The sequence below is a fragment of the Podarcis filfolensis genome (genome assembly GCF_964270895.1).
Source record: "Podarcis filfolensis genome assembly, chromosome: 11".
Taxonomy (NCBI): Eukaryota; Metazoa; Chordata; class Lepidosauria; order Squamata; family Lacertidae; genus Podarcis; species Podarcis filfolensis.
In genome coordinates this window covers 10,779,561-10,795,239 of record NC_139613.1, presented here as the reverse complement: position 1 = coordinate 10,795,239, position 15,679 = coordinate 10,779,561, and the positions used below count along the sequence as shown (strand labels likewise).

Genomic DNA, 15,679 nt, shown 5'->3' with positions numbered 1-15,679 from the left:
ATGATTTACAGTTTAATAAGCAAAAAATCTAGCCTTTATAGTTAGAAGAAAATGCATTTTTCCATTTCGTTCCTTATCAAGGTAACATAATAGGTAGCATGTTCTTGTCTCCGGCAGAGGTCTGTCCCATTACCTGCAATGTAGGACCCCTTTGAATTGAGATTTTGGGAACTCACCTATGATCCTTCTCCATTTAAGACCTAGACTCTACTACAGAGCTATAGCCCTTCCTCAATTTATTTTATACACACAGCACACTTTTAGCTAAATGCTGCCTCTTTTTAGTTATGTGCTTTTAACTACTCCTATTTAAATAATCTGCTGTTTGTTTTGTCAAATGGGTTAAGAATAAAAAAAGTGCTGCCTTGACTACAGTTTCTATATAAAGGGGAGGATATTAGTCATGATAAAACATGCATAAATAAATACTACAGGCTGTTGTCTTCCTTTGGCAGCAGAACAGGCTGCCTGGGAATTCCTGGAACATGCCAGACAATGGCTTTAGTTAGCAGTCAAGCTGGAGACTCTAGGTGTGGTCAAGTAAAGGTCAGCATTTATGCACATATGTACTTGTGATGGGATGATGAGCTGCTTGTGCGTAAAATCCTGATCCCTCAGAGTTTGGCTAAGTTCCCAAACCTCTGTCTGTGATGGAGCTCCTTAAGCGTGGCTCCATCAATCGCTCGTTGAATCGGACAGTGGGCGTTTACGGAACTTCTTCCAGCATAAAAGCTCCTTAACGGAAACACGTCTTCTGGACTCTCGGCGTGACAGTTTCCGCCGAGGAGTGGGTGTTCCTACGGGAGGTCCTGAAACCCCCCCACCGTTCTCGCTAGAAGTATCTCTGAGCTCTCCCTCCGACTCACTTTCCCTTGGAACTCCACTTCTCCCCCTGCTGGTCCCCTCCTCCGCTGAGTGGTCTCTCTCACCCTCCATGAGCCCTTTCACTTCCTTCGTCTCAGATGACAGTTCCCTGACATCCACCTCCCCTCCAGGGCCCCCTTCACCCCCTTCCCTCCCCTCCTCTGCGGGAGGCGAGGGAGCAAAACCCCTGAAGGAACCTCCCTACCGTGTAGTTTCGAACACTTCCCTCCACCTTTTGCTGTTCCCGGTTTCCAAGTACTCCTCCTCCTCGGAGTCGGTACCTCCTTCCAACTCCGATTCCCTGAATCCCTCCAGTTCCTCCTCATCGTCGGTGGTGCCAAAGTACTCCCTTCGGAACCTCGCTACTGGCTGAGGTTTCCTGGGGAACCTTTGGTGGAACGTTTCGATCAAGACCTCGTCATGGACCTCCTCTGCCTTCACCCAGGTGTTTTCTGACTCTGGTTCCCCTTCCCACGCGACCAAATACTCCACCTGATTCCCCTTCCACCTGGAGTCGATGATTTCCGCCACATAGTTGCGGCTTTCCCTTTCTTCTATGGCTGGCCCCCGTGTGGATACCCCTTCACCTTCCCCCCGGTATGGTGACAGTAATGACCTGTGGAATACTGGGTGCAGTTTCATGTGGTTCGGTAACCGGAGTCTGAAAGCCACTGGGTTGATCTGTTGGATGACCTCAAATGGTCCCAATCTTTTGGGTCTCAATTTCTTGCAACCCCCCTTGTACGGCAACCCTTGGGTTGATAGCCAGACCCGACTCCCCACCCTAATTGTTTCACCTTCCCTTCTGCTCTTGTCTGCCTGCCTCTTATATTCTTCTTTGGCCCTTTCTAAGTTGTGTTGGAGTTGACGATGGATCGCTTCCATTTCTTCTACAACAAGTTCAGCGGCCGGAACACTCCATCTCTCTCCTCCTTCCCCTGGAAACGCCCTGGGGTGGCACCCATAATTAGCCAAAAATGGGCTCATCCCGGTGGACACATTCTCTGCATTATTGTAAGCAAATTCCGCTAGTGCCAACTTTTCGACCCAATCGTTTTCTCTGTCATTGACATAGCACCTCAGGTATTGTTGAAGGATACCGTTTGCCCTCTCCGCCTGCCCATTGGTCTCAGGGTGCCTGGCAGTCGAAAAGTTGACCTCTACGTGCAACAAGCTCATAAGCTTCCTCCAGAATCTGGACGTGAACTGTTTCCCTCTGTCGGACACCAGCCTCAAGGGGGCGCCATGCAGCCTAAAAATATGTTCTACAAACAATTTCGCTGTCTCTTCCGCCGTGACTGCATGTGAGCAAGCTACAAAGTGACCCATCTTAGTTAACTGGTCTACTACGACTAGTATGGCGGTTTTCCCCTGGGATTTGGGCAGATCAGTCATAAAATCTATCGACACCGCCTCCCACGGTCGTTCTGGTGTGGGTAACGGTTCTAATAAACCCGCTGGTGCCCGCCTTTCTCCTTTGGCTCTCTGGCATTGGTCACACCTTCTCACATACTCCCGTACATCCTCCCTCACCTTGGGCCACCAAAACTCCCTGGTCACCAACCACATGGTCTTGTGTTGCCCAAAATGCCCCGCTGTGGGATTGTCGTGCAACTGTTTGAGTACTCTCCCCCTCAATTCCCCTTCGGGTATATATAGTGCCCCTTTGTAATACAATGCCCCGTTTCTTTCTTCAAAACCTCCGGGGTCTTCCCCCTCTCTCCTTAAACCTCTGAGCTTATCCTGGGCGTACTCATCATTGACCGTCCCCTCTACCAGTTCTCTTTGCCCCACCCAGGCCGCACCACACACCCAGTGGTCCTCTGGGATAATATGTCTCTCTTCTGGCGCTCCCTCCCCCTCCAAATATTCAGGTTTGCGAGAGAGAGCGTCCGCTCTGATGTTTTCTGGACCTGGCACGTAGCAGATTTCAAAATGGAATTTGGAGAACTCCTGGGCCCATCTCACTTGTCGTTGGTTGAGCACTCGTGCTGTTCTCCAATACTCCAAATTCTTGTGGTCCGTACACACTTGCACCTTATGCTGTGCGCCAATTAGTAAGTGTCTCCATCTCCGGAACGCTTCGTGAATGGCGAGTAGTTCTCGGTCATATACCGTGTAGTTCCTCTCGGATTTGTTCAGCTTACGCGAAAAGAAGGCACACGGTCTCCATTCCGACTTATTGCTCCCTGGCTGAAGCAGCACTGCCCCCACCGCCCGGTCTGAGGCATCAGTTTCCACTCTCATGGGTTTTTGTAAATCCACATGCAGAAGCTGTTCTTCCGAAGCGAATGCCTTTTTCAATTCCTCAAAAGCGTGCTCCGCCTCTGCCGTCCAAACGAATTTCTTCTTGCTGCTTAGACAGTCCGTGATGGGAGCCGTTAAGTGGGCAAAGTTCTTGATGAACTTACGGTAAAAGTTCCCAAAGCCTAAGAACCTTTGCACATCTTTTTTGGTTTTCGGTGTCTTCCATTCCAGCACCGCCTGGACCTTGCCTGGATCCATGGCTAATCCCTTGTCTGATAAGCGGTACCCCAGGAATTCCACCTCCTTGGTGTGGAACTGACACTTCTCCAATTTCACCCACAACTGGTTTGCTTGCAGCTGGCTCAGCACTTCCCTGTCTGACATGGCGTACAGCTTGCCCACGGGTAGCTGGGCCCCAGGGACCAGGTTAATCTGGCAGTCAAAGTCTCTATGCGGTGGTAGTTTATCTGCTTCCCTTTCGCTGAAGACCTTGCTCAGGTCAGCGTATTGTTTGGGCACCTTCCCTTTGTTCGCCACTTCCGTCCCTGCTATGGAGGCTTTTGCCCCTTCTGGCACCTTTCCCTCTTTGCAGTGTTCCAGGCAATGTCCTGACCCAAAGGACACCACTCTCTGATGCCAGCCCACTAGCGGGTCATGCAACGCTAGCCAGCTCATTCCCAAAATGACTGGCGCCCCTCCCAGGGTGGCTACATTGAACGCTATCCTTTCGGTGTGCCTTGCCACCCTCATAACCATTGGGACGGTCTGTAGGCTAACTTCTCCCCCCAACAGCTCCCTCCCATCGATCGTGGTGACCTGCAGGGGGTTGCTTAAAGGGAGTGTCTGTATCTGGTGTTCCGCTGCAAACTCCTTGCTCATAAAATTACAGGAGCTGCCTGAGTCTAACAGCGCCTTGGTCTTTAGTGGGTATCCGTTTGCCAGCTCTAGCAACACCTCTATTACTAGGGCTGGTCTTGGAGGTTCCGGAGTGGGCACTTTTACTGCTCCTTGGCCTGTCTGCAGTGCCCTGACAGAGGCAGACAGGCGTTGGCTTTTACTGGCTCCTGGACTTCCTCCTCCTTTCCCCCAACAGCCCCCGCCATCCCTTGCCATTCCTTTCTTTGCGGGCAGACTCTGGCAAAGTGACCTGGCTGCTGGCAGAGGTAACATTTCTTGGCGCTCTTTCCCTCCTTCTTCCTCCCTTCACTGGGATTTGAAACTGCGCGCGCGCGCGCTGTTCCAACTTCCATCGGCTCTCCGGGCGGGAAACTTGGCTCTGGAATCTCTGGAATGCGGAAATCCCTCCAACGCTCTCCTTTCCCCTCCCGCTTCTCCAAGGCTCTTGCCTCCTGGCGCGCTCCAATGGTCAGCGCTGATTTGGTCAGCTGGTCCATAGACTCCGCCCTGGGCGCCCGGGAAAGTTCGTCTTTCACCGCCGAAGAAAGCCCCTCTTCAAATAGCATTTGAATGGGTTCCGCCGATAGGTCCCACCCCAATCTATGTATCAACATTGTAAACTCAGTCCAGTACTCACGAACCGATCGACTCCCCTGTTTGCAAGCCATCAATTGTCTGCGTACCAGTCCCTGTTCAATCTCGCTGGAAAACATCAAATCCATGGCGCGAAAAAACTTCCTCGCGTCCTTCAGCATGTCACTATTCCCTGCCATCAGGGGCCTGACCCAGTCTCTCGCCCCTCCTTCGAGATGGCCAATCACAAACGCCACTCGCGATGCCTCATCGGGAAAGTCATTAAACTGCAGTTCAAGAGCATACTGCATCTCTGTCCTAAAGGCTTGGTAGTTCCTGGGGTCCCCCCCAAACTTCTGCACCATTCCTGGCATCTTTCTTGCTAGTGTAGCGCCTTTTGCCTTTTCTGCATCCTGCGCCCTCCTTTCTTCTAGCCTCGCCGTTTGCATTGCTAGCTGGAGTTCCAACATTCTGTACCTTTCTTCCAGAGTTGGACCTTCTCCAGCTCCTCCTGCTCCTCCAGCTCCGGCTGGGTCACTCATGATGCCTCTCTGCACAAGCTGCTTTCAGGGACTGTCCGATTGCTGTGATGGGATGATGAGCTGCTTGTGCGTAAAATCCTGATCCCTCAGAGTTTGGCTAAGTTCCCAAACCTCTGTCTGTGATGGAGCTCCTTAAGCGTGGCTCCATCAATCGCTCGTTGAATCGGACAGTGGGCGTTTACGGAACTTCTTCCAGCATAAAAGCTCCTTAACGGAAACACGTCTTCTGGACTCTCGGCGTGACAGTTTCCGCCGAGGAGTGGGTGTTCCTACGGGAGGTCCTGAAACCCCCCCACTGTTCTCGCTAGAAGTATCTCTGAGCTCTCCCTCCGACTCACTTTCCCTTGGAACTCCACTTCTCCCCCTGCTGGTCCCCTCCTCCGCTGAGTGGTCTCTCTCACCCTCCATGAGCCCTTTCACTTCCTTCGTCTCAGATGACAGTTCCCTGACAGTACTGTTTTATTTATACCCCCCACCCTGCCGCCACTGGCTTATGGATCTTAGGGCTGGCAGGCCCAGGAAGAAATCAGATAAATATGATAGTTCTCCTGGGTGGAGTTTGGAAAGATCTAGCAGCTCAGAAACTGAGCCCGTGCAAAATCTTGCAGCGGGTCAGGGGTAAAGCCAGAAGGAAACTAGTTATGATGCAGTCGCTGTGCTTGTAAATTTTGTGTGTGCCATGCAGAATATTATGAGAGCCAGGCCTCCTCACCCCAATTCAGAACACCTGGCTGCACAGAAACCAGAAATTCAACAGATGCAGCTTTCTGCTTTGCTGCATCTTCAGTTGTGGAATATCAGCCTGTCGCAAGATTTGTCCCAAAACCCACACTGATTGCTCTCATGCTCTCTCTCCCTCCACTCCCCCCTCTCTCGCACACAAACACAGAGCGAATTTGGATGAATTATCCCTTAATTAGTCAGTTCCTGCTCATTGCAAACTGAGAGGTTAATTGCTTATATCGCTGAATGACCTGGGAGCTATGATTTGGCTAGCCGTGCAATGCATATTTATATGTATTTCTAACATGTAAAATGCACAATGTTGCATATAGTGAATCTGATACCTACCTGCAAGTCCCAAAGTCCTCAGAAGCTACAGTAACTCAGAGCGGGGCTTTGAATGTGGTGGCCCCTGTTCTGTAACATAGTATTGCTGCTGAGATACAGCATGTGCCCTTTCTTTCTGCACTTTCCAGAAACAACTGAAAATCTCTTTGTTCTTCCCGAGCTGGACAAATGGTTTTTTGTCATGAATAGGCTTTTGTTTTAAATGTATCCGCTGTGTATTTCTGTGGACCCAACCATACAGCTGCAAATAAAATGATTTAGGTGTGTTGTTTAGTGCAATATGCAAATGTGACACTAGATGGCGATGGCAAGCTATGGCAAATTTAATATATGTTTCAAAACTTTTCTTAAAGCATTCTCAAAGCGTTTTTTATATGTGTATAGATTCTACCTGTGTGTCTTTAACTTTTTTTGCTGTTTGTACTGCACATCGCCTTGAGACGATTGTACAGAAGACAACTAATAAATAACAGTAACAACAATGGATTTTTTCTTTTAAAAAAGAAGTGTTCACGTCATGCATAACTGCTTTACACTTTGCTCAGTACATAGTCTACCCTGAGATTTCCAGGGATTTAACCTTTTGCACACAAAACATTATTCTTATTTATTCTGAAGCTATGGTTCATTCAGTATACTTCAGTTAAGAGTCATTGATTTCAGGTTTCTCTAAAAGAACAGTTATTTATGTAACTATTGTTCTTGAATTCTGCCCTTTCCTTTAGCTCAGAGCTGCATGCACAAAGTATTCCCATGTCATCATCACAACAACCCTGTGAAGTAGGTTAGGTTGAAAGGTGACTGAGGCCAAGCCCAGTCAATGAGCTTCATAGGATCAGTGAAGATTTGAATACAGACCTTCCTGGTATGATGCTCTAACCCAGGCATAGGCAAACTCGGCCCTCCAGATGTTTTGAGACTACAGTTCCCATCATCCCTGACCACTGGTCCTGTTAGCTAGGGATGATGGGAGTTGTAGTCCCAAAACATCTGGAGGGCCGATTTTGCCTATGCCTGCACTAACCACTACATAACACTGTCTGCCTTTGAAGCATGGGATCAGACCTTGGGATAAGGATAAAGGATTTGCCCCGGATTGAACCAAAATGCCAGGGGTCATAATTCATCAGAATATTTCTCTGGATAATACAGAAGACAAACTCCTGCATGTCAACCCTTCCAAGAAATTTATAGTATTTTAAAATCTCTTAACTGAGAGTTTTAGAAATTCCCTTTAAAACAGTGTATTTGCTGTAATCTATATTTCATGCAAATAACTGCACTGTGTTTTGGGGAAACCTTTTCTGCTGTCCGGCCTTCAGCATTAAATATAGGCTTAATTTTCTCACCCCAATTCCAAGTGTAGTTAACTTTTTTTTTTTTTTGGAGTGGAAGGCAGAGCAGTGTAGTGGTTGGGAATATATTGATTTAATCAAGGAAAATGGGTAGTACGAATTTACATTCAATAAACACCTCCCATGTATGCAAAACCAGTTACCTATTTTATATAGATGTCAGCTGTGCAGGGCAAGAGAAAAATGGAATTGTTTGCGGTTTAGTTCTTAGGTAGCATTTGGACTATGTTTTCCAGAAGAAGTGGACAGGCAGCATTTATTTGCCATGCTGGGTCACCTGGTCAAAATGGCACTCATTCTGGGACAAAGTGAAAAAAATGAATCACTTCTCATATGCACACTTTTTAAAATGCTTTCTATTGTAATGTCACCAACTGGTCATTAGCATGGTGTACATCAGGCATAGGCAAACTCATCCCTCCAGATGTTTTGGGACTACAACTCCCATCATCCCTAGCTAACAGGACCAGTGGTCAGGGATGATGGGAATTGTAGTCCCAAAACATCTGGAGGGCTGAGTTTGCCTATGCCTCATGTGCATCAAAAGGCAGTTATAACTAAATTATAAAATTGACTGACAGATGCTGTGGGGATGTTTATTCACTTAGATGGCCCTCTTACTGGTGCAGCAATAAAACTGCTAGCATATTTGCTAAAGCTAAGCAGGGTCCAGTACGGTTTCAGCTTGGATGGGAGACCGTGTGTTGAGATTCCTGCTTTGCAGGGGGGTGTACTATATGACCCTTGGGGCCCTTTCCAACTTGATGATTCTATGATTCACCTTTGTGCCGTGATCTGCATTCCCCTATCTTTACATCTGCAGCCGTAGACCGTGGACTGAACCTTTGTGCCTCCTGCTTTGCAAATCCTAGAGATAGGAAACCAGTCCAGCTTTGTTCTTAGAGATTTATTCATTTGCATCATCAACCGCTGAAGCCACACTGGTGTGCATGTTACATCACACACCAGCCTTTTCTGAGAAAGTCGTTTCTAAGGAAGTTGCCTCGTTGGGGGACGAAAGCAACCTGTCATATCCTTGGCATGTTCCCGCATTGCAGAGGGTTCGACTAGATGACACTCGAGGTCACTTCCAACTCTACAATTCTACGATGGTGTTATGTACTGAGTTGAATAGGATCCAAATGCAGCAGTCTGATTGGTCCTAGAACAATGCAGCAGTATGATTGGTCCGCAGGAGCCACCCAATCCAGCTCCAGGTGGAAGTGAATCCGCAACCTGATTGGCCTACAGGAGAATCCAGGAATTAGCCAATCACGTGCGGCCCTTTGTGTAAATAATGTATATAAAGCAGATATTTGGGGGGAACTTTCATTCCTCACTACTATGAGCTGAATAAAGAGCATGAAATCCACACTCAACTCTGAGTATATTTCAGATACTATAATTCTACATCTAGACCACATTCCTGCCTGGTTTTGTGCAGCAACCAAGAAACTCATGCTGGTAGCTTCGCGAACACTATCCAACCATCTCGTCCTCTGTTGTCCCCTTCTCCTTGTGCCCTCCATCTTTCCCAGCATCAGGGTCTTTTCCAGGGAGTGTTCTCTTCTCATGAGGTGGCCAAAGTATTGGAGCCTCAGCTTCAGAATCTGTCCTTCCAGTGAGCACTCAGGGCTGATTTCCTTAAGAATGGATAGGTTTGATCTTCTTGCAATCCATGGGACTCTCAAGAGTCTCCTCCAGCACCAGAATTCAAAAGCATCAATTCTTCAGCGATCAGCCTTCTTTATGGTCCAGCTCTCACTTCCATACATCACTACTGGGAAAACCATAGCTTTTACTTTACGGACCTTTGTTGGCAAGGTGATGTCTCTACTTTTTAAGATGCTGTCTAGGTTTGTCATTGCTTTTCTAATAATAAATTATTATTATTATTATTCCGGGGTGGGAAGTTTGCCCGGCGGCCGGCAGAGGGCGATCCCGTCGTGCGCGCTGGCGGCCGGGTCTTGTGCGCAAAGGGTTCCCCAAGCGCGCAGCTCCGACGCGAAGCGCCGCCAGGTAGGGGAGGGAAAGCGGAACCGGCCGGCCGCCGAACTGCTCCTCCCATACCTGAGGAGGGAGCGGCCGCCCAGCCCCGCCTGGCCGGGCAGCAAGGCTGTTCCTTTCCCCTCGCTCCGCGCACCTTCCGCCTCCCTCCCTCCCTCCCTCCGTCGTTCCCTCTCCGGGCATTTCGTCTCCAACTTCGGCCGCGGCGCGCCGAGGCAGGCCGGGCAAAGGTCGCGCCTCCCTCCCCGTTCCCGCTCCGGCCGCGGCTCGCCATGTGGCCCGAGCCCTCCCCGTAAGCCCCCGCTGGACTTTCGCCGCCGCTCCGGACTTTGGGATTTTTGCAGGCGGCTGCGCGTGTGGATGCGTCGCGGACGCGCCGCCGGCTTCGCTTTGCGCCATCAGGCTTCCCGGGCGAGGAGATGTCGGTGACGGAGCTGTATAGCAGGGTAAGGAGGTAGCGGAGGGGTGGGGTGGGGGGGTCGGGTCGGGGGGTGGGGGCTAAGCCAGCCACCCTCACGGGGGGCTCCCAGGCCAAGGCTACCTTCCTGCCCCCCCTCCCCGAGTTGTTTTGGCTACTTTCTCTCTCTCTCTCTCGGAGTCTCGTTATCCTTCTCTGCACCTGACTTCTTTGCGCTCTGCGGTTCGCTCCCCGCAGCAAACCCTTATTTTTTCCTTTCTTTTCTCATTACTCTGTATTTTGACCCTGCAGTGAACGTCTCGAACGCTCTTCTTCTTGATTGCATTTGCAACGTTGGAAAGGCAGTTGTTCACGTTTCTCTCTCTTAAAAAATAATAATAATAATAATAATAATAATAATAATAATAATAGCAGTATTTTTTTACTGCGTTCACAGCCCTCTCTTTTCTCCCAGGAGCTCAAGGTGTCCTAAGTGGTTCTCCCTTCCCCTCCTCCTCCTTTTGACCCCCACAACAACCCTGTGAGGTAGGTTAGGCTGGGAGAAGGCAGTGACTGGCCGACAGCCACCTTCGTGAACTTTATGGCTAATTGGGGATTTGAACCCCGACCTCCCAGGTCCTAGTCGGACGCCACTGCACCAACACTGACTCCATATAGGAGGCTGAGGCTGTGTGTGTGATGCCAAAGACCAAACAAGTCACTTGATGGAGGGCCGGTTGTAGAGTAATAACTGGCCTTGGACCTGGGTTCAAAGGACACAGCTGGTTGCTGCCTCTTTGGCCCCATCATGGGTTTGTTGTGAGAATAAAGCTGGAGAGCCCTTGAGCGTGAAATGTAATGGGGAGAGATGGAGCTCAGAGACGGATCTTGCTTGTTAATCCAGCTCAACCTCACAGGGTTGTTGTTTTGTATTGGAGAACCCCGAACCTCAGATGTAATAGGGAAAGGCAGTATTTGAACCCGGACCTTGCAGATCCAAACCCAGCCCTCTGTGTGTGTGCAGCCACCTGCTTGAGCCTCTTTCCCCTCAAGTAAGGCTCTTTCCCTGTTTTCCAATTTTCCCTGTTTTAGGATTAAGTGGCTGCTTGCTGTTGCTGTGTTGTTTTTTTAAAGGCGGGTGAAACTTTTTTGTTGCTAGGAGGCAGCTGCAGTTGTTGAGTGACTTAGCTGGGAGCTCCCCTCCTCTTCCACCTCCACCTGTTCTCCCGCTGCTACCTGAGCCAGTTTTACTTCCTCCTTTTCCTGAAAGCCCTGGGTGGCTGCAGCCCCATGAGAAAGGAAAGGAAACAAACAAAACCCACTCACAACAAAATTATTCTGCTCTGATATTGAGAACCTTTTGCCACTTCTCACTCTGAATATCTGTAGAGATGCTCTCCTGTCTCTTACCTGTGCTGGGGTTGGTAACAGTGCCATAAAACTCAACCCTAACCATGTCTACTCAGAAGTCAGTCCCATTGAAGTAAATGGGTCTTGCTCTCAAGTAAGTGGGGTTAGGATGGCAGCCTTGAAATAAATATCAAGCCCTTTGAAGCATAAGGAATCTTCCTTGTTTACATTCAGCATTACACATTTTAATTCTGGCTCTTCTCTTGCATCCTGTTATGGTCAGAAAATCGATATCCCCCCATATTTTCTATGTGGGTGCATATATACCATACATTTACACACACACCCCAATCCCGATAACTGTAGTTTCCTTCTTCACAGAGCTGCACTATAGTTCCCAGGGTTCTTTGGGGGGTGGGGAATGTGCTTTAAATGCTTCATCTTTTCTTTTTGGCAGAAGAGAGCTGCCACAGTGGGAGGGGTGTGATTTGCACCTGAATAAAATGTCCTTAAGGGGAAGACCTGGCAATGGGGTTTTGGTTCTGGGTCAGACACAGCCCTTTTTGGAGGTAGGAAGAATTCCTCCCCCCTTCCCAAACCGCAATATTATTAGTGAGCATTCTTTGCTTGTACCTGTTTTACCTCCAGTCCTTAGGGCAGACTTTCCCATCCATTTGCCCTCCAGCTGTTTTGGACTACAACTCCCATCAGCCCCTATCAGCACACCTCATGGGAGTTGTAGTGTAAAACAGCTGCAGGGTCAGGTTGGCAAATGATGGCTTTAGGGCTGCTAAGTTTGTCATAAGATCTTCATTGGCTCCCAGTACATTTCTGAGCACAATTCAAAGTGTTGGTGCTGACCTTTAAAGCCCTAAACTGCCTCGGTCCTGTATACCTGAAGGAGCATCTCCACCCCCATCATCCAGCCTGGACACTGAGGTCCAGCTCCAAGGGCCTTCTGGCGGTTCCCTCGCTGCAAGAAGTGAGGTTACAGGGAACCAGGCAGACAGCCTTCTCGGTAGTGGCACCTGCCCTGTGGAACGCCCTCCCACCAGATGTCAAGGCAATAAACAACTATTTTACTTTTAAAAGACAACTGAAGACATTTCCCTGTTTAGGGAAATGTTTAATGTCTGATGCTGTATTGGTTTGAATATTCGGTTGGAAGCCTCCCAGAGTGGCTGGGGAAACCCAGCCAGATGGGCGGGGTATAAATAATAAATTATTATTATTATATAATCTGCAGAACAAGCATTTGCCCTTAAGATCACTGATACAGCAGGTCGTTCCACGTACCCTTCCCTATTGCAACAGGACCAAATGTGGTTTTTGTAATAATTCTCTTAATGCTTCTACCTGGCAAGCCCTATATGCCTCAGCTTTTCCCCCTGGATGTTTTATTTCTTCCTGAGGCACCTCACTTGAGAGGTTATACTTTTTAACATGTGGGCAGAAGAACCGACAGGGAAGTGATGCCATGACTCAGATTTGTATCACCTCCCTATTGTGGGTGCTGTTTGAGGAAGAAAATTACCTTCGGAGCCCCAGCCATGGAATTCTGACATAAAGTGTAGATTTGGTCCTTGGGTTTGTTGTGGATGCTTATGGGCTATATCAGGGGGTCACCAAATGTGGTGCATTTTTGGTGCAGTAGCATTCTTGAGGTCTTCCCCTAGTGCCAAAAAACTTCCAGGTGTGTCCCCTTTGCTTTGTCAGGAGTTGGAAAGGATGGTAACTTTTTTTTTCTCCCTTGACAAGTACTCGGAGCTTTTTTCGGAGGAGGAGGAAGTTGGAAGAGTGATGCTCTTTCCCACTTCCTCTTTCATGTCTGTGGGTTTTCCAAAAGGTTAGTTCTACCCAGATCACTTGGAAAAAAATGACGTCTTGTATCTGAAGGAGAGTCTCCACCCCCATCGTTCTACCCGGACACTGAGGTCCAGCGCTGAGGGCCTTCTGGCGGTTCCCTCACTGCGAGAAGCTAAGTTACAGGAAACCAAGCAGAGGGCCTTCTTGGTAGTGGCACCCGCCTTGTGGAACACCCTCCCACCAGATGTCAAAGAGAACAACTACCAGACTTTTAGACGACATCTAAAGGCAGCCATGTTTAGGGAAGATTTTAATGTTTGAGGCATTACTGTATTTTAATATTGTGTTGGAAGCCACCCAGAGTGGCTGAGGAAACCCAGCCAGATGGGCGGGGTATAAATAATAAATTATTATTATATTATGATGATGTACACTTTGTCTGAGGTGTGTGGGGAGGAGAGGCAGCAGAGAAGTGACCTAGAAGGATTGGCCTCTGTGGTCCTCGCTCAACAATCCATATGTGCTCACAGGCTTAAGAAGGTTGACAGCCCCTGGACTAGATGCCTGAAATAACATTCTCCGTTGACAGATGCATATATTATCTTGCATGTCCAAGGTCATATACATATTTAGAATTTAAAAACCCAGACCAGGGTTCTGTTCCACTATAGCTGCTAAATTAGCAGAGCTGGAAATAGGACATTTCATATTTCAATACGGCAGTCAGTATTTTTATCTTGTGTTTATCTGAGTTTTGCATAAAAAATGTCGCAGGCTGTACCTCTTGTATTGCATCAACTTTCAGCATCACTGTTTTACGGAGTTTTTTTTGTGTACCTATGTATCTGTCCCAGCGCCTGCCAACCTAGCAGTTCGAAAGCACCCTCGGGTGCAAGTAGATAAATAGGGACCGCTTACTGGCGGGAAGGTAAACGGCGTTTCCGTGTGCTGCGCTGGCTCGCCAGATGCAGCTTTGTCACGCTGGCCACGTGACCCGGAAGTGTCTCCGGACAGCGCTGGCCCTCGGCCTCTTAAGTGAGATGGGTGCACAACCCTAGAGTCTGTCAAGACTGGCCCGTACGGGCAGGGGTACCTTTACCTTTACCTTTATGTATCTGTCAAGTGCCAATGGAGGGTAACCTTTTGTATGTCTCTCAAAGTTGACTCCAGTCCATGCAAATTTATGCTGCAGTCCATCTGCTAGCCTGTAAAGGGGCAAAAAAAAAACAAAACCCAGACAGTGCAGTCCTGAGTAAGGTTACCCAGAGGTATGTCCCATTGTGTTCAGTAGGGGTTATGCTTTAGTATAGCCTTCACCAAGCTCTCCAGATTTTCTCCAGATGTTTTGGATTACATTTGGAGGGCACCAGGTTGACGAAGGCTGGCCTAATGAACGTGTTTAGCATTGCAGTTGTCCTTAGTTTTGCTGTGAAAGCATGGCTACCTTCTGGAATTTGTTGCATGAGGAGTAGGTTAGCTTACACTGTGTCTTTGCTAAGAAACATGTGATTGATTTCTTACCGGGGTTAGACCCGCGGCAGGATTTAGAGGGCAAAAGTCTGGGGCTGTACCAGGTAGAATGAGCAGGAGGAGGGCTCATCACCTTACAAAATTAAAATAGCATGCGTTACCGTCTTAAGAGCAGGGGGCGGGGAGGTAAGTTCATGAAGTCCAGAGTCTAAAATTGCCTAACTTGTAAGGAAATGAGTACTTTGCAGATTCCCAGACACACTCTAGGGCAGGTACATTCAGTGCTTGCAAATGCCTGGGTTCTCACCAGAAACGACTCTGGATCGGTTTGCTAACTTTTGTTTTTCTTCTGTTCGAGCTCCTGTGTCTTTAGCTGCAGCACCACAGGTGGAAACCCAACAGAGGCAGTTCTTTCTGCTATGAAAGTATAGCAGTGAGGGGAAACATCGCTTGTTGATTTTTCTTCTTCTTCTACCTGTTACACATATGTTAAATACCCAAAAGCCTTGCTTTTGCCACAAGAGAAAAGTGACAGCTAACCACAAACGATTGCTTTGGCTTTTGGAGGGAAAGAGCTGGCCATCCTGCTTTGGTTTGGCTTGCGACAGTTGGAGCTGAGCTAAAGGTTGGCCGTGGTGGCAAAAGGGGCAAGTCGGGTGGGCAGGGAGAAGAGAAACTGGGAGAGGTGCCCAGAGAATCGTGTGCCACCTGCAAAGTTTAGGAGCAGTGACCCTTTTTCTAAGTTGAGAAAGGAGCGTTGGTGCTAGTCAGCCCTGCCCTAAAATAAAGACTAGTTTGTTCCATCCCCTAGTCTCCCTGCTTTTGTTCGCTTACTGCTTAACGAAGCAAAGAAAGCGACTGGGGTTTGTTCCGCTTGCTAGCTGAGCTAATTGTGTTGGGAAATGGTTGACGGTCCCTTGTTCCTGGTGCTGTGGGTTGCCTGCTTTCCATGCAGGGTGTGGCAGGTGAGATCATGAACTTCCTGGGAAACCTCTCCTTACCTCATCGCTATTTATAAAGTCAGTACCGAGTGCAAGAGAAACTACCTGGCAGTAGAGTTGGGATTTACGGGCCACAAACAGGGGAAGGAAAGATAATTT

At 48.6% G+C, this 15,679-nt stretch overlaps 1 protein-coding gene and 1 long non-coding RNA gene across 5 annotated transcripts in view; one reads left to right on the top strand and one right to left on the bottom strand.

Annotated features, from left to right (window-relative positions):
- Nucleotides 1–15,679, bottom strand: part of LOC310744522 — a 260,442-nt gene that overhangs the window by 198,474 nt on the left and 46,289 nt on the right. The gene's annotated exons all lie outside the window — the stretch shown is intronic.
- Nucleotides 9,512–15,679, top strand: part of MYO5B (myosin VB) — a 298,992-nt gene continuing 292,824 nt past the window's right edge. For 3 of the 4 annotated variants that reach the window (XM_083575483.1, XM_083575480.1, XM_083575478.1), the window contains exon 1: nucleotides 9,512–10,002. In XM_083575483.1, coding sequence (XP_083431609.1) covers nucleotides 9,976–10,002 — 27 coding nt within the window. In that variant the 5' untranslated portion in view covers nucleotides 9,512–9,975. The remainder of the gene's footprint in view (nucleotides 10,003–15,679) is intronic. The other variant, XM_083575484.1, reaches the window with a different exon arrangement.